At 36.9% G+C, this 26,173-nt stretch overlaps 1 protein-coding gene across 3 annotated transcripts in view; it reads right to left on the bottom strand.

Moving 5' to 3' along the window:
• Positions 1-26,173, bottom strand: part of TRHDE (thyrotropin releasing hormone degrading enzyme) — a 222,854-nt gene that overhangs the window by 115,834 nt on the left and 80,847 nt on the right. For all 3 annotated transcript variants that reach the window (XR_012042899.1, XM_072863690.1, XM_072863704.1), the window contains exons 4-5: positions 17,486-17,640; positions 11,418-11,531 (exon numbers count right to left, since the gene is read on the bottom strand). Coding sequence is in view for 2 of the 3 variants with exons in the window: in XM_072863690.1 (XP_072719791.1) it covers positions 11,418-11,531; positions 17,486-17,640 (269 nt within the window). In the remaining variant the exon portion in view is untranslated. The remainder of the gene's footprint in view (positions 1-11,417; positions 11,532-17,485; positions 17,641-26,173) is intronic.

Genomic DNA, 26,173 nt, shown 5'->3' with positions numbered 1-26,173 from the left:
ACATGGGACAGACAATGAACAGAGCCCACAGCAGCGTCACAGCAGATGCCTGCATTGTCTTTCATAATCCTGGTATAGAAATCCTTTCTCCTCAAGAGCTTGCGTGCTCTACAAACTCTGTAACTTCCATCTGAAGGAAACCATTATTATCTCTCTTTACAAGTGGGACAATAGCTGCATGTAGAAGTTAAATGACAAAGTCATAGCTACAACAGAGGCAGGTGCAAACCCAAACATCCAACATACTAATTTGTTTCTATACCTTCTATAAATATGGATTGCAGAGGTATGTCAAAACTGCTGCATATTTACTCTGGCAGCAACTTTAATTAAATGTTCATGTATACTCTATGAACTGTGCTACACTCACTTTTACAGTGCAACTAGATGGGACTTTTTCAGCTGAGAAATGACGTGCCTTAAAAACTCCTCATATTGCATTCATATAGATGTGTCTAATCCAAAAGACTGTGTCAGGAAAGAAGAGCTTCATTTATTTGGTTTTTTTCAAGTCACAAATAAATGCAAAGAGTGAATTAAAAATTATGGAAGGTTTAAATAAGCTTTTTTCACCCTGAAATGACATATGTCAAACTTTATCTAAATTACAACAGTTCCTGAATTAATGTCAACCTAGTGCCATAATACAAAGAAACTCTAGGGAATGCTGCATTTTTTTCAAAAGCCACCTTGATGTCCACACATAAAATAACCACACAATTACATAATAAATTCTATGTTTAATTTCTTGGGTGGCAAGGTTTTGGTATCAATGTGTTAATTTAAATTATATTTATAAGATAGACAAAAAGCTCTTCCAGTGCTGATCCACCTGGAAATAAACCTTTATGTTAAAATTCATTAGAGCACAAGAAATGTACCTTGAGCTGATTGTATATTCAGGCAATTAAAAACACGGGATGCAGGAAAGCCAATTACCCAACACACTCTTTAGTGTTCTCAGCTGGCTGCGTGAGGTAAGGTTTGTGACGGGAAAAGTAATGTCTTGTTCGTATTATTGTTCATTTCCAAATTTTCTCAGGCATACCCAGTTAGTAACTGCCCTTTTTTATGGGGAAAAAAGGTGTAGGGAGACAATTATTATGACAGTCCTACTCAGGGGAAAACTGCTGAGGTGTAAAGGATTGTAGATGCTTTGGTTACCTCACTCACATTCTCTCTTAGTCAGTAACAGAGCCCCAGTTTCATCAGATGTACGATATGTAATACATACAGGTATGAACACACAGAGGTATGGACCCGTCTCCAAATGCAAGTTTGGATATCACAATTGACAAACAGTTGTGGGAGTCGATTGTTACTGTTTGGAATTAACTTATTAAAACGACCCCTGTTAACCACAAATTAATACTTTAAATATAGAATCTGGAATGAAGAAAATCAGCACGTAGGAAACATAAAGTGAAGCTATAAGAAGAAGAAGAATACAAAAGATATAAAAAGGACAGGCTACATTTTGGTTTTCTATTTGTTTCTTTGGTTATCTCCTGAAGGGACGAAAAGGAGCATTTTAGATTTATGATCGCTCATTCAAGTTACTACAACTGAAGTCTTCCTTCAAATTTATGGCAGACCGTCACACTGGGATACAACTGGAATAGCTAGCATGCCTCCAAACATATAAACCTGCATTTTACTAAGAATTAAGAAGGCTTTTGACCTATAAAGCTAAATTTCTTGAACTAAAAGGATTTCCAAAACATTCCCACCTCTTCCCTTTAGTATTAAGCCTTTGAGAGCAGATTTCAAAAGGAGACTCAAAACTGCAGGGAGACACAGGAAGAGCGAGAGAGGAGTTTGCTGGTTGACGGGGGGCCTGCAGCTTGAAGAGACAACAGGAAACAGAAATGCAGAAAGAAACTAAAACTGCCTTAACTATGTTGAAGAAACACTACCTTAAAGCGTTTCTTTTACAGTACTATCAGCACATTAAGGGGAAAAGGCCAACACAAGTGACCAAACTGGTTATACTGATGGAAGAAGGGCTTTCTATTTCCTAGTTATTTTACCCTACGCAGTATGGTGGAATTGATCTGTTTTAACATGATACCTACAGGACTAAAGAAACACCTAGCACAGAAATTGTAAAGAAAATCAATCTTGGAACGCATTTAATGAGGCCAGCGAGCTGTCAACACGGTAGGTGACAGGTTTGCAGCTAGACATGAAACAATGACAAAATGTTGTTCAAGATGACCTTCCTCTGACAGAGTTCAACTGCAAGAGAAAAGCCAAAGACTGTGATCCGCCTGTAAGGAAAAGAGGGCTTTAGGTGAGTCTTGAGGCTTTGCTTGGAAAGTGTCAGTAGCTGCATATAAGTGCAATGCTGTGCAGTGCTAACATAGGGCCACGGCTCTGAGCAGGAGTTGGTATGACAGCAGCAGAAGCCTAGTCTGAAATAAGGACAGAGGTGCTTCTACTCAAATTTGTGCCTTTCTTTAAAGGCAAGCAGAAAGCCTCTCTGCTCCTTATCTTCCTACTGCTCCCCTGGAGGCCTGTCTCTTCATCTCCTGTCCTCAGAGCCTTCCTTGAACTGTGGAGAGTCGAAGTCTGGGAGACCAGACCTGTGTTGAGAAAAAAAGACATGCCAATTATTTCTGGTTGCTTTCCCTCTTACTCTTGAAAATGCTTCAAGGTGCAGGGACTGAAGTGTTGATATCAGATGAACATGCCTTTCAAAGATTTACATTTTCAGATTATTTCCCAAACATCTGTGGTCACTAGATTCAACTATTTGTCTCTTCATAGGAATGACTTCTTTTAATCCTCGCCAATAAGACCTTCTCTGTTTGGTACAAGGTTGTCCTGAAAGACTTATCCCTTCTCTGTGCTCTCCCCTCCTTAGCCAACATTTAATCATTGTGAAAATTCAAATTTCACTGCTTTGGGTAAAAGCAGCACAAATGCTACAGGTAACGGGCAGAAACTTTCCATCTATAGCAATTCTTCCACATTATGGACATAATCTGGAGATTTTTAAATGTGGATCTGTAGTGTAAATCATTCCACAGCAAAAAGAATCAGGAGTAAGAAACTGGCTAACCACAAGAAAGCTTTCTGGTTCTGGTTTATTTTCACCTTGTTCTAGTGAGGAAGGTTTATGGAAAGGTAGTGGTCACCCTTTGTGTATTAATCTCCAACAGGATGCCCACCATTCAACTAGTCTACCTCTAAATGGAAAGAAAGCAATTGTGAAATAACATTTTTTGGCAGGAAAGACTGTACCTTCAAGAGCCATTAAAAATTTATTGTGCATATCAGGATAACAATGATGTAATGGAAAGGGGGTGCTGCTGGTGATTTTGCAATATCATATTGAAGCATAATGTAAGAGTACAAGGTAGCATTACAATAATGTAACACTTAAAAGTTAGTCATATTAAAATAATTTCTAAAAACTAATATGAAATACCAGGGAAAAGAATTCAAATGAAAAAACTGGAAAACTTCCAACAGTGGAACAAAAGGAATAGCACAATGAAAGCCAAAACTGATAATTAGTACGCAGAAGAGATCAAAGGCCTCAATATTAAAGGTATTGCCTTTGTTCTGGGACAGCCATTCAAACAGTTTATGGACTGAGAAATCTACATGAATAAAGCTTAATATTGGTGTGCAAATCTGCAAATTATTTTCCTGACAAATTTGCTGGAAACATCTTCTCCAAAATATAGAGCTTTGCTAGCCATCAGAAATACAAAGGAGATAAGTGATCTCTCATGCCTGACAAAACAAGCATTTGCAAGACTCAATACTTGGGTTTATAGGGAAGGTGCACCCTAGGGAAAAAGAAATAGGGGCAAATTTTGAAAGCAATCAAAAACCACCAGCATATACACTACCAGCAGTTCAGTTCTAATACAATATATTTCAGGGTGAAGCTTAACAAACTACAGAGGAATATCACCTATGAGGAAACCTAAGGTTCAATAAAATACCTTAAGGCCAGAAAAGATCCACTGGGGGCCAAAAGCAAGTTCTTTCTGTCTGCATGCTTATAAATCCTAAGCTGTCATAGCACAGGAAGTCTCCTGAGTACTTGCAAATGAAAGCAACATTTCTTTCTCTTCCCCTCTTCCCAACAGTAATTTTTTGTAAAAAGCTTGAGCAGCTTACAGATTTTTTTTTTTTTTTTTAATTTATATCTCTGCATGTGTGCTTCAGTTATGTGCATAGTTTGTTGAAGGAGGCCGGCGACACATTCTAAATTTATCAGCTGTGAATACGTCACGGTTCCGTGTCTACATTCATAACCCTCTTTTCTACATTTTTAGTCAAAGTTCTTGAGAAATTTCTGTGCTTCAGAAATTTTCACAGACTGACAATTTTTGTTGTTATAAAGAAATGTAGATGTTTTAGGAGTTCATAGTTAAGGAAGACCAATAGCTTTGAGTATCAGGAAAGAGAACTGGATATGTATTTTCTTTTTAATGAAGTGCCAAACCAGATATTCATGACCACCTGCTTAAGTTACCAAGCAGATGGGTAGTTGATTCGTAGTTAAGCAATTTCACCAGCTACTTCAACTGCTGTTTCCTCTCACCACTCTGTTTTTCAGGTATAGCTTTGATTTGTTTGTACACCAGATCCATTACGCCAAATGTAGGCCTACAGAATGGGAGAATGCAGTACAAAAAAGGGAACGTTAGAAAAGGAAACAACACATACTGACCACCAGCACTTTGAAAAAAAAGGACAGTTTGACTCTCCAAGATCATGTTTTGTCACCTTGTATGTGGTTGCCTTCACAGAAATAGAGTCATTAAGCAAACAGATGAGCACAGATCCACTGTCTCCTCACGCATTTGTCTCCAGAGCACCTTAAAACATTAGGCAACAAAGTATGAAGTTTATCCTCTAATTCAAACTCCACAGGGGGAATCTGTAGAGGAAATTCACCTAAATTCAAGAAACAGTAAATAATATTTAAATGAAAAGTGGCTTTGAGATGTGGTTGGTATACTGCGTCAACTTCCATCAACAACTGCCAGAGGTCATCATCAATGAGAATACTTTTCAGGTGCTCTAACATTTGCTGGGTGGATTTTGCATGCCTCGACTCTGTTTCAACCTGAAAGTGATGAGATTCAGTGAACTAAGTCCTGAAGGAACCAAAGATGTTTTGCAGGCGCACCAAAAATGACTTATCAGCTTGTGCTCCAAGTAACTGCACACTGCCACAATTTTAAAATAAACAGTGGCAGCATATTCAGGACAGCTGAAAATTTGAGAAGCAAAGTCTTTCAGTAAGGATGCCCTCAAATATAGAGCTACAGCTTTGCCATTGAACTTCCCATATCAACTATACTTCCTGATGAAGTTCGTATTCTTGTTTCAGTAGGGCTACCCTGCAGGGAGTCCTTGCGTTGAGGCAAAAGTTGCCATAAAGTTTCTTTCTCATTTTTACTGAAGACAAGGTGGTTACTAATTCAAAATTATGTGAAATTCAGATAGATGACTGAAGCTTCTTTCTGAAACCAAGGTTTCATCTAAACCCTGAATTCAGGAGATTTGAACTCACATGACCCAAAAGCTCTCATCATAAGTGTCATTTTCACTGCTCTCTCAAGATGAGCAGATAATGACATGGAGAAAGAAGAGACACTGACATTCTCCAAACCTGTACTTAATCTCTTGAATAAATGTTTCAACTAAATGTTGATATTCATTTATGTCTGATCTCTAAATGTTAAGAGATAACTACTTAAAGTTAAGAATTCCATATATTAATCCACCTTGCCAGAGCATAAAAAAAGAAACTGTGTTAAGGAAGACCATGTGGAGATGGAAATTTATTTTCTTAGTTATAAGCTAAATTTAGTATAAGGATTTCTAAACTGGTATACTTAAAAAGGACTAGTAATTAGCAACCAGAAGATCTTGCAGCTTACCTTTACATATCTCTTTTTTCCTGCCAAAGTCAATTATACATGAGATTCTAGTTAATTTTACATTGAAAGCTTCCCCTATAGTTGAGTTAAAACAGAAAATCATACAAGGACTGACTTCACTGAGCAGTTACTGGGGGAAAAAACACTCCATGTGGTATTAATTAAAGGCTTACTTTATACCGTCATGGGGAGTCTTTAACCAAAACAGAAGAGATGAAAGTAGTTTTAAAAAACGAGAGGCTGAATCTCTCTCAATGCTGAGCCAGCGTGATATTTATGTTGGGTTAGAAGGATCAAGCAGGCTACAGCTCAGGTCTGAAATGCCAAAATAATAATGAAATAAATCAAAAAGGCTCATGTCTTAAGTCTACTTCAAAACTTATAATGATTTTCTGGGTTTTCTGTGAGTCAATGCCTAAAAAACTTTGCAGATGGAGACAAATGCTTTAGGAGGCAATCTGAGTCAAAGCACGTTAAAGATATGCATGTGTCTAATGGCCATATTCACTTTTTTCAACCAAGTCAATGAGAAAGATAGGCAATTAAGATCATTTATCACGAATGTGGGCAGCATGTTGTATGATGTTCAAAGTACTTAATGTAATGAAGTTCAGTTAAATGGTTTTCTATTAACTTTTTTAGGCACAGACAATTTCTTGCAGCACGTATTTTTAAAACAGAAATGTTGATATGCAACCTCATTATTATTTTCAGCTGCCTGTAGTAATGGCAGGATTGTCTAGACTGTGGAACCTAATAGTGTGAAGGAAGCATGGTTCACTTTAAGAAAGATGAAAGATGCCCTTCCATGTAGACACAAAGTTCTACTCCAAATACTTTAATCACAATTGTTCACATTGTTTAATCACAAATACTTTAATCACAATTGTCACAATACTAAGAAAATTTCTGGCAAATATGACCATCCTTAATTATAAAAGTAGCAAGCACGCAAGAAAGTGGGAGATCTCATCCCAGAGCTTCAATGGATAGATAAGGCAGAGGATTCAAAGCTATCACTGATGTACTACACCTTGACTCAGCCAATAAAGTTGTCAGCAAAGCTAACTTTTATATAATAAAGAAAAGGGAGAAGGCAGCTGGGCTCTGTGAAATGCTTTCTCAGCATCAAGCTGGGTACTGACCGCTAAAGTATTTGACGCTCGTTTGATGGATGAAAGGGAAAATTACATGCCAGTAATTCTTGCTGTCATAGTCCTCAAAACCTACCCCATACCAGAGACATTCAAGGACAAACATGATGGTTCCTTCTACCAGAAAATAAGGAGGCAAAAGATCAGTCAATAAATTCCTGGATCTGTAAGCCTCAGTTGAATTCCTTCCTTTACAAAGCCACATACAAAGGACTTCAGGATAATGAGAGAAACAAGCAGAGAGGAAGATGCAATATATAGTTGCAAATGGGCCTCTGAAAGGAGGAAGGTGAGCAGGGTAGATGAGAAAAGACAAGGCTATGAAGTGGAAATTACCAGCATGTAGTTTTTCTGCTGTAATTTTCTCCTTTCTCTGATCCTAAAACTAGCAGAGGCACCTTCCACAGAGGTGAGATTACCTTGTATCAGTCGTAAGATCTTACGGCTCAAGAATTCACATCCAGCTGCTGTTGCTTTTTGATGGCATGGAGAGACAACCAAACAGTTATATGGTAAGCCTCTAGTACAGAAACTTCATCTCTTTCCAAGTCATGAAATAGGAACAGCCAGGGAATTCACATGCAGATGACTACTCTGAGCACACATGATCAAGCGAAATTCTCTGAGTCCAGGAGGAACAGTTTGCAGAGCCACCTTTCTTTTTAAAATCATGTTGACAACACAGAAAAAATTGTTTAAACTTCCAAGACCTTGAAGAATGAGATTTAAGAATAAGAATTTGAGACATTTCAGAATAAAAATTTCAAAAACTCTTAAATTGGGGGATAGGCAAGCAAGAGGCTGAAATGGGAAGAATGGTGAATTCATTTCCATGGCAAATGTCTAATGACCGTACAGTAGGGACATATTTCCTGCAAAATCAAAGGTAGCTTCACCTTCAAGAGGTAAAAAGTGACATGCAGGGACTTATTTTTTAGCTGAGGGAAGGAAATTAGAATTTCTAGCTTTGATCTGAAGTAATTTAAAAAGTAAAAGCATATTAAGACCAGTGGTGGAACTATGAAGGATCTCGGCACAGAAAGCTCACCTTCCTGTTTTAAAACCAGAAAAACTGTGTCCACTTCCTCAGGAGAGTTCTGAGGCATCTTATATTAACTGCAACAGATAATGGATGCCTCCATCAGAATGACTCTTCATTCTGTTCTTTACCCACAATTTTAATAGGAGGATCCAGGGCATAAGGATGGCAAGGGTTTAATAAGGACTGGATTTCCTTTCTCATTAAGATTATGCAAGCCTGATGAAGTATGTAAACGCCTTCTGGGCAAGATAAGAAATTCTAGACCTGCTGGAAGGCTCAATAAAGTGTAACAGCTCCATGGCAGTTCAGTCAATATTGTTATCCATCCATCTTTCCTGCGGTAAAAGAAGAGCCTATAAAACAATTGAAGAAAAACTGATAAAATCAAGAATCTCAGAGGAGGTAGAAATGTTTAAGCAAGCTAAAGAACCTAGAGAAGAACGAAAAGCCAGAAAACAGGTTTCAGACAAAACCCATGGCTCTCTGCTTTGTGCAGAAGTCAGTGCTGTTTGTTTAAGTTATAATGGTGTGAACATGCCTAATGGATAGCTCTCCTCAAGAGTCTCAGGTTCAGCCCTATCAAGTCTGTGAATGCCAAATAAGACGGACACTGAAAAATGTTCAGCTCTGCTAAAAGAGAAGCGTCTTCACACAAGTAGTAGAAAAACTTTAGGGGCTTATGGAGCTTTAATGGTGAAAGCTTATGTGCCTGTAGCCTACAAGCGTCCAACAAGTTAGGTAGGAAGCTGTGGATAGATCCATTCGATTCAGATGTATCCCATATTGCTCAAGTTGCATTTCCAGACAAAAGTCATTTTTCTGGAATTGACTACCAGTCTTCTGCTTCTACACTTATCCAAAAGAAAATGTGACACAAAATCTTTAATAAGCTGTAAATAAGCTGAATTTGACATTTTAGTCCATGGGCTTCTTGAGGAAACTTTCATGGGTAACATTTCAGAACTACAAGACAAAGAAGGTAACTGTCTAACTTTCCCAATTCTTTAGAAAGAGGATTTTGGCATATTACTCTGTTTTCCTCATGCAAAGAGCTGTGGTATCATACATCATAACATATTTTATTTTTATTTCACAGGTATGAATTGCTTCTGACAAAACACCACCCAGAATGCTGGAATATTGCTGTTTAACCATCATTACAGAAAATAAGGTTTGTAGTTCTTGTTTTTGCAACTGATTCATGAAGCTTGTACTATATCCTTCACTTTTGGAAAAAAAAAAAAAGTTGTTTGAAACAGTTTTTCTTTTTATAAATGCTCACTTTTTATTTTTTCAAGTTTACAAATGTAAGTATGATCTAAACAGCAAATGTGCTTTATACCTATAACAAAAATATCCAGCAAGCCAAATTCCAGTAACTGTAACTTTTGCTTCCTCTTCCTACAATCTCTGTAGTAAGGCTGAAACATCACAGTACTGATTCCTACTCTAGTCTGCAAAAGAATGCAGCATGTTTAAATGTTTAACTCATCAAGTGTTCCATCTTGCCACCAATTTTCTAATTATTTAAATACGTCAGTATGGTTATTTCTATATCAAAGGCCAATGCTATCGAAGGCCTTATGAAAAGTTTATGTCTACCTTCTTTTTAATTTAAGGAAAAACTTGACAGATGAATATTTTTTCAGGCACAGCAATATTACTGTAGTTAATTCTAATTTATGCAGCACGTGTCTGATTTCCCAGTTTAACTGTCATACCTTGTTCAAGCCATTCGTTTTGCCACTATTCTGCTAAGACGCCAGGATTTCACGTGATGGGCATGTCATTTGCATAACAGTGCACACTATATTCATTCCACAGAAATCTCAAGCAAATATTCTATATTCCAAATGACTTCTAAAGCAAGGTTATTCTGGATTTGTTAAACTGATTATGTGAAGAACAAATGACTGATGATTTGAAGATAAAATTCAGTGCATAAACGTTGTCATCTATGACATTTCACTATGCTAAAATCATAAAGGCCTGCCAGATTTCATTGCATTCATAATTAGAATCATTACATTGTAATTCAGGATGTGTTTTTCATAAAGATGAAGAGAATTAGTTTTAATACAGCCAAAGCCAGGTAAACCCAACAAGCCTACCTATGCAAGACAGATGTCAGTTCAGATAAAGATTTATTTTCCTTTTCATAATACAATTGTAAACCAAAATTGACACCTGAAAAAAAAATTAAAATGCTACAAAGAATTAAAACTAAAGCAAGAGTACCTGTCTACAACTATTTTAAAAAATTAGCTTTAACTCATAATTATAGCATCTTCATTGCATGGCACACAAAAGTTAATGGGATAAGAATACTCAATAAATCACCCAGAAATGGGAAAAAAACATTTCAGAAGTTAGTATGCAAATGTTTAAGCAAATCATTCAAGCTACAACAAATCTCTATCAGGCAATATGTATTTATAACAAATATTTTGCCACATAATTAAACATGAGTAAACACAAAAGGATAGCAAACAGAAAAATTTCTCCAAAGGACAATAAAATCTATATAGCCACCTTCAACATGGTCTCACAAACACACAATTTCCTTGTCCTGAGGTCTTGTATCTCTTATTTTTCTTATAAGCATAACATTTCTAGACTACAGCGGTTGATATAAACTGGGACCTGACTAGGTATGGTATGATATGACATAACAGGCCTCCAAAAGAATGTCCCAGCATGGCCTTCCCAGTTTACTCTCAGAGACCTGCAGTATTTGCACATCAGTTGACAAGGCATGTCCAACTGTGTACAGCTGGAAATCATACTGAAACCTAGATTCTCAATTCATTTACCCCATGTTAACTTAGTATGCACTGCTAGATGGCCAAACAACAGCAGGAAGATAAAAAGAGTAAACTTAGGGAGAGGAGAACAGAATACTGTAAGAAAAAATATGCTCAGTTTTACAGTATGTTTTAGCCAAACATTTCTTTCCAATTTATCTCATGTTTGTGGATAAAATTCAATATTCTGAATATTTTCAAAAATGGTCCATGTTAAATCATAACTGCTTTAATCCAAAATGTTTCTGAGCAGAGAGACAGTAGTTATCTTAATGTTACGTTATGATAGACATGACCTTATTTCTTTTGTAAAAAATTGCAGATTACACTTTTGGAATACTGTCAAATTATTTCACACCTAGTGATTTTGCTTCATTGGACATCTGATACTTGCACGCATCATTTGGTATTTTTCAGCAGTCCCTGTCTATAACAAAAGCAGGAATGTAACAGTAGAGCAACTCTTCTGTAGAGTCTCCAAATTAACAAAATAAAACTGACTTACCATGTTCCACCCTGGGTAGAGGTAGTCTGTCCCGACAAATTCAAAATAGTGAGCAAAACCTTCTTTCAACCACACATCCTCCCACCAAACTGGAGTCACAAGGTCACCAAACCACTGGAAAGGAAGTTCAAATAAACAACCTTTATGAAACCATCTTTGCATACATCTCATTTATACAGAACACATTATTCACAAGTTTCAATAAAAACAGTAGTATATACCATCCACTGAAACTCATTAACTGTTTTTTTCATGTACTAATGAATTAAGCCTTTACAGGATGCACAAGTTACTGAAGAAAAACATTGGAAAAGAACAAGCAGGGGAAAAGAAGCGTTGAGGAGAGTACTCACAGTGTCTACTTTAGTTATCTAAAGTAGATGCTCACCTAGGTTTAAGAGACTAACATACACAATGGACAGAAAAAGGCTTCTAACTCAAGTAATCTGATTCATTACCTGGAAACTTCACTATATATAGTGCAAATCTTGAAAAACTGTGAAGACAATCTCCATAACCCAGACAAAAATTTTAGCATTTCTTCCCCCACGATGTCTGCCCGCTAAGATTTACAATATTACTGATGCTCCATTCATTGGCCAGTTTCCTAAGGAAAGCAGTTTTATACAATCGTGCCATCTCTCTGTGGGTAGGACACAGATGCCTAAAAGCAGATAGTTGATGCCACTTAAAGAACGTCCTACGGTATCTGAGATACCCACACAGGCCTAGGAAATTTCACACAGGACTTACAGGAGATCTGCACCCTTCCCAAACAGCAACCAGAGGCAGAGGGTATCTAAAATGGCACGGGTCACCTATGTTTATGCAAAGGAACCCTACCTGAGCTGACTGCCTTTCCTGTTCCCCCCAGGTCGCTCTTGAATTTCCCCAGTGACTTCAATCTAATTTAGCAAGAAGGACAGAGATCTCAAAGATAACTGACCTCCTACAAAAGTACATGAAGATCAGCAGATGAAAAGAGGAGAAGGACCTAAACTGAGGGCAAGGCAAGACCGCGGCCATTGGATACTCTGCTCAGTAGCTGTCAACTGCCACAAACCTGTCACGGTACAGGACATGTGAGCGTCAGAGGGATTTTAGACACAGCTGGGATGATCATTGGAAGAGGAATGAGGACAAAACTTGAAAGGAAATCAGGAGTCATCAATTCTTCTGCTGATGGATGACCCTGTTTAAATGACTGTAATGGCCCTGTGCGATCTGCATGATCGTAACACCAGTGGTAAGAGCAGAAACATAGACTATTATGAAAACATATTTCATACTCTCTGTAGCACCTTTCTTGCCAAACAAATACCAAAACTTTGTTTCAGTAAAATTCTCTGCCAGTTTTTTTCTTAATGTGATTAGAAATGAGATTAATTCACAATCAATAGAGGTAATTTTGAGCTTTCATGGAGTCATAAGCTCTGAAAATACACAGAAAGGGAGCAGCAAATAAGTATTCCAGAGGGAGAGACTCACATCAGAGCAGAGGAGCTGCTGCTGACACTGTAATGAGAGTGGGGAACGAATGAAAGCGGAGGTGGCCAGTAAGCGGTTTGCCTTCATGATGGTTGGCTTATTTGAAGGCTTTGTCTGGGACCTGAATGAAAGGTCTCGCTTCTGTGCATGTCTTTGTGGAGTGAGTAGTGCCACGGAATGATCAATGCTGTCACGAGGATCCGTAGTGAAGTGTGCACAGGGGCTCCAAAGAACAGACTACAAACTGAGATTACCAGATTGCCACACAATGTTCAGTAAATAGGATTTGAATGGAAAAACAAAGCGAAACGAGACAATGACTGTCATTGACAACGAACTTAAGAATTTAGGGAGAAAAGATAAGGTTCACAAAAGTCATATTCACACACTAAGTGAAACTAAACTTAATGGACACTCACTTATCCTAATCTAGTCAAAGGCTATCAATAAATTAACTCTCTACAGGACCAATAGAGATAGATCCTGATCTTAAGAACATTTAACTGAAAAGATAAAGAAACACTGGAAATGCATTCATATAGGATATTGCACTTTTCACAATTTGAAATGTTAGAATAGTATACCACCAGAGGAGTATGAAAGTTATATTTATACTAGAATAGGTTGATTAAATGATTTCTAATGACAAACAGACTAAACACAATAGCACAGAGTTTATTTCTTGAATTACAAGAGGACTGCTGAACAAATATGAAACCAGTAACAGTCATGGTATGCTATGACTATTCAGAGAGAGATTTAAAAAAAAAAAAGGTTTTAAAGTTCATAATACATCCTCCTGTAACTCAAAAGAATTAATAACATTAATTTATTATATCACAAAAGAGAATTTATTATACTCCTTTGTGAGTTTTCCCAGTTTATTTATTAACAATACAATTAAAAATATTTGTTTAATTATCCACCTAATTGAAGAAGTCTTTTACAGGCATTAAAACAGCATGTGATACCAATATGAAAATGTAGGGAATTTGCTTAACTAGTCTTGAATAGTATCAGAGATAGTTATGAATATCAGAGACAGAGCAGTCCCAGAGACTGCAATTAATGAAGCCAAACTTTCCAGCAGAAAGGTGCTATTATCTTCCTAGGTGTTACATGTCTGAAAGGAGAACATTAGGTAAAGCACTTCATTTATGTAAGTAATTGTTTATTTATTTATTTGTGTATTTGACTGTAGACACTATTTGCCTGGAGTGAAGATCATTACTTCTTTTCACTTTGGAAAAGAAAAATGAATTGAAATGTATTGATTACATAAATTTCTCGTCTCCCTCAGGTATTATGTCCAGCCTGACATGCAGAATGCACTTATTTTACAGACACACTGAAAGGACACTCCTTCCTACAGATTATTTTACAGATAAAATACAATTTCTTTCAGAGTATTAAAAAAACATTGATTTAGAAATTTTTAATTTTCCTTCTGCTTTCATGCCTCTTTAACTCAATCTGTCACACCAAGTTTTGTGCTCAGGTGGGAAAACTATCACAAAAAATCATGGTGCATAAATTCAAATGACTCTTTCTTCAAAGGCTGTAGGTGGGACTGATCTGTGATATGCAAATAAAACTGATTGCTACCTTAATAGAATTATTTTAATAAATTATGGTAATTATTTCAAGCTATCAACTTAAGCTGCTAGAAATATGTCTGTTTTGACCAATATCTCATTTGTGTTTTGGGGCTTGGAGGAGAAGCTTTTATGCTGAAACACTCCTTCCTCCAATTATTAATTTTTTTAATTAAATACACAAAATGTTCTAAAAGAACACTCAAGCTGAAATATCAATCACAAGCAACCTACAAAATGACTAAACTAAAGCTACCCATGTAACTTTAATGTGTCCCTCCTAAAACATGTACCTAAAATAAATACTTGGTCAAGCATTACAAAGTCACCGGTGAAGAAATTGTGTGAAAATTCTTTCTTTCACGCTTTTTACCTGTATTTTGACAACCACAGAATTTCTTTGTCCTTCTGCAATGCTGTCTCTCATTTTCTATCTGTCCTGAACACTGTGCTCAAGCATTAATACCCAGCAGGTTTGAGAATTCTGATTTTAAACAGTCATATCTAAAGGTAACAATCCCAATTCTTAATATTCATCTGATTTTTCTAATCTTGGGAACAACATTAGCAAAGTAATTGCTGTGTTACTCTAAGTAATAAGGGTCTCATACAGGTCAGTTTGCTACACGCTCAGGTATGTTCTGTAAGTCTTAAAGTCATGGGTTTAAAATCAGGGGAAATAAGACGATACAATTCTTCAAAAAAAGAAAAACAATGTATTTTAGGAAAACGTATTTTAGGAGAGTTCCCATTCCTCTTAACTGAAATTTTAAAAAATCAATAAATAAAAAGTAAAACTGGAGATGTGGATTCTACTTTTGGCTGCGCCAGAAGTGATTTTGGTTAATCTCTGTTATTCTACGTGTAAAAATGAGTGAAGGGGAGGAATATTCATGTGCCACCGCAGGTTAGCAGGCGAGATGATGCACAGCAGAAGAGGATGAAAAATGCAGTGAATAATTAACAATTAAATAGCAGAGGCAAAAGATCCTGGACCTAACCTGGTCTCAGTTCAATACATTTTCAGCTAAGCTACTATTGTTTACCGTTCCTGCTCTATGCTCTATGCTCACAGCTAAAGTTTCCTTGAGGGGCTTCTGAGTATGGTAAGATAAAAGCAGAAAAAACTGGCTAAATGAAGACAATATTGTGATGGAGGTGCCAGACAGTGTTTTGTGGCTTGTATTTTTGGAGGGTTTCTCCCTTTAAACTTCCTTTGCAGATGAACAATCCATATTCTCTGTGACTCAAATCTGCATCTAAAGAGTAGAAATAATATTTCTTCCACCTGAGTATTTTCTATCTTGTCTAGTTATCCAGTGAAGCAGCTGAGCAAGGACCTGACCTGCACGGTACTAAATCAGAAACCGTAGCAACATGAATGGAGGAAGATACTTTTAATTAAGCAAACAGCACTGGAAGTACTGTCAACATGGACACTAAGTAAACCTTCCCATTTGCAATTTTAAGGTCACTTAAAAGCACACTATGACACCATTGCTACCCTAAAATAAATTCAAATGTAGTCTTCACCCATTCGTGATCCTCTGATACTCCCAGAATAATGTAAAAAGGCTTTGGTTTCAATGAGAATCAAATAAACAAACTTGGCAAGTTACTGATGTGATAATTGCCCACATCTGAAGTATAAATTGCTTTGGAAGCAGAGGAAATTATTAAAGCGGTGCAAAGAATAACTGGAAGTAATGGAATGACTTCAGAAAAAGGAAGACTTAAGCTGAACACTAGGAAAAAGTTATTGACCATCAGACTTAATCAAAAGGTTTTAAGGGAAGCAGTGTAACCCTGTAATCAGGAGTACTGAACCCAGCACTACAAAACGCACCACACTGAAGAATCTAATACTAACAGGAGCCGGGATTTGATGACCTAATATGTGTTTTCCACACCTGATTCCTAAGGCACTGTAATTTTTCTAGCTGAATAGTGTGCTACCCTATTGTACTGCACAATAAAGAGCATATAACAAAATCAGATGATCGTATTGAGAACAAACCAGCAATAACTTTCAATAAAAATTTCATGTTGTAGTTGAGGACTTCATATTCATCGACAGATTTAATGTGAAACATGAATATAAACCAAAAATTATTATTTCCAGGTTCACCTACCAGAACTCCATTACAAAGACTCCCTTTTATATGGTACTTTTTATTTGCAGAAAGTGTTAAGAATTTGCATTGCCTTTTAAAGAATACTGTGTAAAGTCACAGATGTAAGCTATGCTGATTACACAGTAGGATTTCATTCATTTTAACCTGAAGGCTATGATTATGCCTCTTATGAGTGCAAGAAAGGATTTCCTGCCCCTGTAGCAAATTTCTTCAATAACATTTGCATTCAACTCAATATTACTAAACACTCATAATGTGTTTAGTTTGAGATAAGAAGATGGAAGAAATGTAAAATAAATTATAATATGGGTTTATTGCAAAGTTTTATTATTGATACAAAAGTTTCTGTACACATAAAGACTCAATTATCCACCATTAGTGAACAGAGGGTCAGTACCAAATTAAAAAAAATGAAAGTAAAAAAAAAATGGAAGTATGTGTATATGTGACGGAAGAAGTTGACTACCAAATTTATTTCAGCCAAAACATTTTTTGACATGAACATGAAAACCGCAAGAATCTGCTACAGTTCTGCAATAAATCATTTTCGACAGTTATCAACATGTTTAGTCTACACACCAACAACATACACACACACAAACATACAAAATATAAACATACAGAAGACAGGGAAGTTGTTCATTGCTACTAATTTTCTCTTCTATCCCCTTTTTGAGACTTCCCAGTTTCTGCATTGTAATGATGTGTCTTACAGATCTCCATATTATTTGGACTCCAGTTACAATAAAAGTTGCAACTGTCTATGTGAAGAACACAAATTCATTTTCAGTTTTGAAAAGGAATGCATGGTCTCTGACATTAATATCAAATATCTGAACACTTTTAATACCTGATGACATAGCTCATGTACAATGACCATGGTGACATCCAGTAGGTATGATATAGAAGAAATGCTTGGATCTAGCAGTATCCTTTGCTCCACAAAAACACTCAGTCCCCAGTTCTCCATAGCAGCATATGGATGCTTAGGCACAGCTAACAGATCTAGAAATAGAAAAATATATGTTAACTCCTTGTGGGAGCTACTATGCTAAAGAGCTATTGTAAGTAAGGCCACAAATGATGACTAAAAGCATTTTAAATAACATACATGTAAAAAACAAAACAATTTCAGCTCTCTAGTAATGTTATTTAGGAAACATTAATAAAATATTCATTTTTTATCTTATGCCACTATCTGTTCACACATGATTACCATGTTATTGCTGTAACACAGTACTTAGTATTTCTAATTGAAGTTTTCTATACAGAATCCAGCTTCCTTACAATACCTCGTTGATTTACTTCTAGGTTTGACACTGCTGCTCATGTTTACTATACCATATCAATGTAGTAACACAGACTTTTACCACAAGTATTTTTTATCTTTTCATTAAAGTGACTCATTTACGAACATCTTACACTTCAAACTGTATGTAAGGACTGACATTAAGGGGAGCACTGAAGAAATACTGTTTCATAACAACCAGAAAGATGGCAAACTGTTCAGGATCACCAGTTCTTACAAAACAAGGCACCTTCCCGTGTGTGCTATTGCTAGCATGCATCCTCTGCAAACAGGACTGCTGACAGCCACCTCTCAGCCCCGCAGGCTGAAACAATGGTGCCACACACAACTTCAGGAGTATTACTTCAGTTTTGTATTCAGTAAGTGACAAAATATTAGGAAGAAGATGGAAGGTCCTTCATCAGGTAAAAAAAAAAACAGTGGGGAATTTCTCTCAGTGGCATGAGGTTGAACAAGGACGATATTACAATGTCTATCCATGTGTTAGAAAAATGTTACTGCAGAAGATTGAGAAGAAACCAAAACTGACTATCAGTCTGGAAATAAATCTAAAATTACAGTAAATTGACACAGGGAATAAACCAATACACAATGCTGCTTCCTGGCAGAAACATCTGAAAGAGCCCAGAAACAACTTGTATGTCTACAAGAAGCCCAGTGCAACCTGTGTACAAATCAGCCAGAATTTTGGAAGCTACACTGTCACATCAGCATGGTGCTCCCTCCAGTCAAACTAATTAGCCTGGCTTCTTAATTAATTAGCCTGGCTGCCACACTCCTCTCATTTGGCTGAATTACTTCTGGTTCCAAACTAGTTCATTCGCAGTTAACACAAGTGTATCTAGGTGGTACTTCGCTGGGTGGGATGAAAGGTCTCTGGGTCAACTTCCTAACCTGAAGAAGAAAAATTCTGACCTGCTTATTCTAAATAATACTCTAAATTATATCACGGCACTGACACATCTCCTAAGTTTGTCTATTTTGGCTTGCTGATACGCGTGGTGGAATTGGCTTGGAGAACAACCTGACAGCAGGAGCTCTACTTCAGGATTCACAGGAAGTTGCTACTGAAATATCAGGAATAGAGAACGTGGATATATTCCAGCATCCCCAAAAAGGGCCTGCTGCAGGAAGCATAAAAATACCAGCCTTCTAGTGGAAGCACAGAGAGTCTAGCAGCTACTTCCAAATACAAGCAAACTGGAAATATCCAAATTGAAAACAGAGACATATTACAAATGGTAAAGAATAAATATTTTATATAAAGGCAGACACTAGAACAAGAGGCTAATTAAAGAAAATAAAGCAAAAATCCAAAACGTGGTGTTCAAGATTAGACATGCGAGTAAATTCAAAATTACATGCTTTCCTTTTCTTCTTCAGCTGAAGCTCGAACTGCACTAATTTTTTAGAATAACTGCAATTTGTTATAAATGACATGCAAAATGAAAAACTCCTGTCTGCTATACAAAGAAAGGATAAGGATGAAAAAAAAAGGACACAAAGGCTACTGGGTAAAATCACTGAAGTTAATGGCAAATCTTCATTAACATTAAACAGGGATCTCTCCCATTCTCAATTCTGTAAAGAAAGCCGTAACTTCTCCTACAGCAATTAAACTTTCCTCCAAAAGGCATCTTCAAAAGAAGAATACAGAGACACTCTGTTCTTATTTACACCAATTACGTTTTCAGCAATTCCCCTCAAATAACCAAAGCGACAGCGAAATAGAACTAGCATGAAAGTAAAACCAGTTCCCTACTTTTAACTGATCCTTTTGTTACTCTCTTTTGGGTTCATTTGCAGTTTTTGGTCCTTGCCACTCATAATGGACAGATTTTGTCAGTGTCAGCCAGTAATAAACGGGAATAACTGTGGAACTGGAGGACTAGGGTGAGGTCTCATACTAAACACCTTTACAGGCTAATTATAGACTGTCTTTCACTATTTGTGTCATTGCTATTGGTCTGCTGGTTTAGACTGATACTTTATAGCACTGACAGACCAATAAAACCTTCCCATCTGATGGACAGCTAACTGCCTTGCAGGTAGACAACCGCAGAGGGATATTCTAAATCACTTTCATCCAGCACAGCCCTGTTACTCTGCAAGCCTGGAAACTCCTCTCATGCAGCGGCTAATGCTTAAAGGGCTTTTCTGAACAGACAAAACAAAACATAATAGATAACCCTGTTGGTTTCCAGAACGCTAATCCTTGCAGGTGACACAAGCATACCAATACTGCTGAATGAATTAAGAAGTGTACTACAACATATGAACGCATTCCTACCTTTTCCTACTGCAGGGTCTGATGCACTGCACTTTAATGCCAAAGAAGAGACTTTCTTAATCTCCCGTGACTGACAGAATGGACTCTGAACATACCCATTATCACAAAATGAGAAATCTTTTGCTTCTCATTGTTCATGTCTAAACTCTGAATGTCCAAGTCTTGGTGTTAATTTAGAAATGAAATTCTTCAGTGGCTGGTCTTGATTGCTCCACAAATTCTACTACCTTTAAATAAAATTCCAAACACGCCTAGTTTTGTGGTAAAAGACACAATAATCTAGATCTTTCTCTGGGGAGTCATCACTGTTTGATTTCAGAGGAACAATGTTTGCTGTTCAAGTCTCAACATGAGAATTTGCATTTCCCTCTGTTTATCACACCATTAGAGCACTGAGGAAGGTATCCTGTGCTCCTGGAGGCGACATCTGTTAAGGTTTTAGTGTAATTTTTAAGGAGCAAGGTACAAAAGGAGGGGTGATGATGCACGTTTTGATAGAAATGTCATTCACACATATTACTGCTCAGAAGTGTTCTGGACTAACTGCAAAATGTGAACTACTGAATATATAACAGCTTGTGTGCATGCTGCATCCAGTTACTCTGAACACTATTTAATTAAATTCTTTGTAAAGCACTTGTGAATGTTTGATTAGGTGGATATTGCTGGGGAAATAGAAATGCATGTTATTGCTTGCAGAGAATAATATCCTCATACATCATAAAACTGTTACTTGAGATTTCCTGATACAGCAGTGCAGAGTCCTGTGTACTGCTGGAATAATAGAGGGTTTCCACCTCTTGGCCTTCACAGAGACTAAATTCATGACCAAGAAGTAAAAACTATACAGTTAAAATAAAATCACCAGAAAAGCCATCAGGACAAAAACGTGTTGGAACTTCACACTAACATACTATACTGGTACAATTATTCGAATACAAGGATAGCATTTGGACATTTTAAAAATCTATTTCTGTGTGAATCTCATGAAAAACATTTCAAGTTACAAAAACTGTACATAGCTCAACAGCTTCTTTTATTTCCAAATGTTTAATTAAGGCATCATAACTACGTGAGCTTACATCGAAATATAATTGTCTGACATTATTAGCAAGTACCACCATAGTGCAAAATAGAAATTAGCAATTTAACACCTAAGTTGGTCACAAAGCGAATCAACATTCAATGGTTTTCTAACTTTATCTATGAACTCAGTATCTGTGCAATTTAAACAAATGATACCATTTTTCCTTTTCCCCCACTCAGTTATAGTATTTTCTAGGCACCCTTAAAAACCATTAAATTCCCCAAACCACACAACTGGGAACATCACTCTTGCTTTAAATGAGAGCACAGTTAGAACTGAATAGGATTAAATATGAAACAAGATCCAACTCTCTCATGCAGAGTACCCTAAATTTGGGGGTCCTTCCCCCCTCCTTTATCATCCTACTCTTTTACAAACATCGAAGTACCTTCTCCACCACTGTGATTCCATTATGTTTAACCACCTCGGCTTGAAGCCTGATGGGGATACTGGTATAACAGACACACATCCTTACTATACGTATAAATATGAGTGTGTGTATAGACACAGACAGACAGACATCCACCCACATACAGGAACACACTTACTAATATTATGTACTGCAATTTCATTTGGTTTAGCTGCTGGTTGAAATGTAACCGAGGGCTAGATTCTGCAGAACATACGACAGTATTAAATTTCTAATACTCAAGGTAGAAGATAAAAAGCACCTACTAGGGAAAAAAAAATAATAACTAAATAAATGTGTGAACAATTTCTGCAAATTTTGTGTTATGATACATGGTAAGTCTCTCAAATAAATCTGAGAGCCCTGAAATACTGCAACTTGTAAATGAGAACATACAGTGAGAAACAAGAATTTTCTGTCAAGCACCTTTACACATATATTTTCCTTAATAGAACCAGGAGGCACACAGAGATAAACTGTTCACCCATGAAGTCCATGTTTTTCCCTTATAATCCCTATTTTTATTACAAAAACAACACTATAAAAATAATTTTAATTTACCTACATGCCTCTCACAACGTTTTCATTCATTTCTTCAGAGAGGCTTTCTTCAAGATTTCAGGTGTAGATTTCTTGCTACCAGGTATTTCACTTTTTTGACAACAATTTCAACAAATTAAGAGAAAGCATGGACTAATATCAGTTTATTTTAGTCTTGACAAATGAAAACCCCAAGTATGGTTTTGCCCTTTCCTAATGCTGCATAATGCAATCAATAGCTTTATTAAATCTCTCTAAAGGTCTTGTGCAATTTCCTAAATGAATGTAGTTGTACAAAAAAAAGAACTGTTTACTAAAACGGTTTATATTTCTGCCACTCAGATTCCTTAATCAAAGCCATTTCTTTTACTAAGAATAGCATTTAATGATTTATGCAGATTTTAAGGAACAAGACAACTACCAAAAGTGACAGCTCTGGTTAAAAACCATTAAGTCAAACAGCAGTTATTGTAAGAAATATTCAATTTTTCTACTGATAAAGAACTACTGATAACAGTACTTATAAGAAATATCTAAACTGGCTACTGAAAAACTTTCTTTTCTGCACTGTTTCCTTAGTATATGACAGAGGAGTTTGTGCTGGAAAACCCGGTTTTCCTTATACATACTTTCATCCACCCTAAAAAGTTTGGGGGGGTGGGGGGAGGGACAACAAAAAAACCAAACATCCCAGGGCTTGGTGAAAGTGCTCTGAAACCAACAGGAAGGTCTCCAACTGACTGCAACAGCAGAACTAAACACAATAATGGATTTGAATGTTCACCTTGAGATGCCTGATTTTCAGAAGATACTACATGCATGTTTCCCAAAAACAAAACCATTTCAGTATCTCACTTTTGGCACTTAGGACCTAGGTACCCTAAATTAGCTGTCTTTTAACTATTACTTTTATTTAAACTACAACTTAATAGTATTCTTCTGTCTTCTCTCACTATATGCAAAGTATTCAAAAACACAGAAGTCGCAAACAACCTGGATGACAGCCCCAAGGGAACTCTTCGACTAACATTTCTGTTTACCCAAATGCTTATTCTGGTACCCATCAGTTTTTATCTCAGGGACTGCACCACCAATATCCTTCTGTAAGCATGACACTTACCAACCCACATGGATGTTAGTCTGCAGAGTTAATGCAAAGGTCTAAAACTGTTTGCCATTATTTCAGTCAAATCAAATGGCTTGTTGCAGACCCTGAGGAGAAATCACTGACACACATCAGTTTATTGCTGGGGTTTTTATTGCTTCTTATTGCTGTACAAAGTATTACTTAACATTAACTGACATAAACAATGGATGGATTTCCAGAGTGTTTGCTACAAATAGCAGATGTTTAATGCAATGTGAATACTAAAGGATTCGAGAGGGAAAAAAAATGTGGGGAAGAAAGCTGGGGAGGGTAAGGGGGGGAGAATAAGCAGTAATATAGAAAGAAAATCCTTGCTATTTTTTCAAGCAACTGAGCCTTGACACTGGGTGATGGCTAGTTTACAGTTTAAGAAAATAAAATAGAAACCCGTTGATTTTTATTTGTTGTGCATATTATTAAATTGCTTTCAATTTTCATAACCCCAATCTATAGATCATTGCTTTGTTATTTCAAAGTATATCAAATGATTCAATGTTAAAATGAAAAATGAATGCAATCACCCATTGAGGCTGAATTATGTAGCATCCTGGTTGTATCGATCTCGACATGAACAACGCCTTTCTTTTAAATAATACCTGGACAGATCATTATGAATTGCTGCACAGTAACAAACAAGGGGAAAAAAAAATCTTTCACAAATTTTCTTTATAAATATAAACCTTTTTTCCCAGCCTTCAGTCTAATGTGGGTATTCTAAACTCTTCTTAGGCATACATTAGAACAAAGAGTTACACTGAACAAACCGACACACAGACTGAAATCAGCTCAGGCTTCTGTTACTCCAAGTTACAGGGCTAGTACTGTATGTGCATCCCTTACAGAATATACACAACAGATGCACAGAGAAAATACATCCCAACTCTCAACGCCAAAAAATCTGGAGAGAGGAAAAAACAAGGAAGACTTTTGTTGCCTTCATAAATACTATTTCTAACGTAAATACTAAGAGCACTGACATGATGGAAAATTGCCAACAGCCATTTTCCTACCACCACAGTTAATAGAGCATGAGGATTCTACGGCTGAAAACAACACGCCACTGATTACTGAGCACTTCCAGTATGAATACTGCCGCAAAGAAAATGATCAAGTGCCACTGCCGTATTCTTTCCCTTTGCTGCAAAACCGAGGTGGCAAGTACACAGAAAACTCCAGAAATCCATCCTACTTCAGAATTATAACAATGAGGTAAAATAAATCTTTTCATCTGCCATACATAAAACTGATTTGCATCACAGTAATAAAGACATGAATGTTTCCATTAGTACAACACTCTGTATACCCAGATTTACCTCTTTTATGTTTGCTTTACAGTGAGATCATATTCACAGGTGATGGGCACAGTTTAGCAGTGAAAGTAGAAATAGGAATTTTGGGAAGACAGGCAGGTGTCTCACAATACCAGTGTCTCAAAAATATTTACCACAACATTCCACCTGGAGATAAAATTACAATATAGCTAATCATATGCACTACATCTGAACACAATGTTTTCATGGGGACTGTATCTATTTCTCTTCTCCTCGCCTCCAGAGTAAGATGAAGAAATATGAATGGACTGTCCTGGATAGCTCTGGAGATACTGTTTTTAGGTCTTGCTGCTTATCCTAAGCCCTAAAATAAAGTTTGTCTTCCATTCTTACGCAAATTCTTTAGATAATATTACATTAGGATAAATTTTTACTATCTTAGTAAAAATATTTGCTCTTTTCTTGCTGATTTGTTAGTATAAGAGTTAAAGAAGTTATCAGAGCACTCTCCTGATAAAAGACAGCATGTATCTATCTATTCATCGGTTTACTTAATATACCAAGGATCAATAGCTTTCTGTGACATACCACAAAAAAACCATCATCCCGAATTCTAGAGAAACATGAATAACAGAGGACTCATTCTGTTCTCATGCAAGCCCACACTCTCCCCTCCCAACTCAGGCCTCAGGATGTAACCGCTTAAACTAAGTCTTGTCACAGAATTCATATTCACCATTACAAGAGGCTCACAGGAACACCCCAATGGACCGGTGGGACCAAAATGTGGAAGTCAAAGCTGAACTTGGTGCATTTAGACATCCTGGAGAGATTCAACTAAGTGAATTTACTCCTTCATTCTGTTCCAGGTCACCATGGGCACAGGCTGCCAGCAATGTGCTGTGCATTTACCCATCACAGGTGAAAAATTACAGATAAAAAGCAGGCGTGCAAGATTGTGAAAGAAAAAAATCATCCTTCTCTACACAGTCAGCCCAGATTTTCCACAGTAAAATGCAGTACCAGGACCTGAACCTCTAAGAACCTTGCTTCCCTGGCACAGGAAGGCTGCGCAATGGGCTCCGCTCAGCCCATGTCCTGGTACACAGAGGCAGGCAGTAATATGTCTCTGAATAAAGAGGGTCTTTTTAAAGCATCTTGGGCCCAGAGTTATTACTGAACCCCACATGATTATCAGTAGGGATAAAAAAAGAAATTAAAAGAAATAAACAGGATGGAAAAGAGTAGCTGAAACCTCCACCAGAGCTGAAAATCTCTCTGAACATGGAAAACAATGGGAAGAGATGGAAATGGTGCTTTATTCTGCACCTGGAAGCAATAGGTACTAGTGAAGAGAAAGACAATAATTAGAAAGGAGCCCTATTTCTGACGGTTGTGGTTTCAGATATACTTGAAGTGTCTGATAGTTTCAATTAACTCAGAGAGTAGAACCCAAACATGAAAATGTGTTACAAAAATGGAAGA

Source organism: Ciconia boyciana, chromosome 1, assembly GCF_034638445.1.
Source record: "Ciconia boyciana chromosome 1, ASM3463844v1, whole genome shotgun sequence".
NCBI lineage: Eukaryota > Metazoa > Chordata > Aves > Ciconiiformes > Ciconiidae > Ciconia > Ciconia boyciana.
Note: the sequence above shows the minus strand (reverse complement) of the source record. Positions and strands in the feature narration are given on the sequence as shown.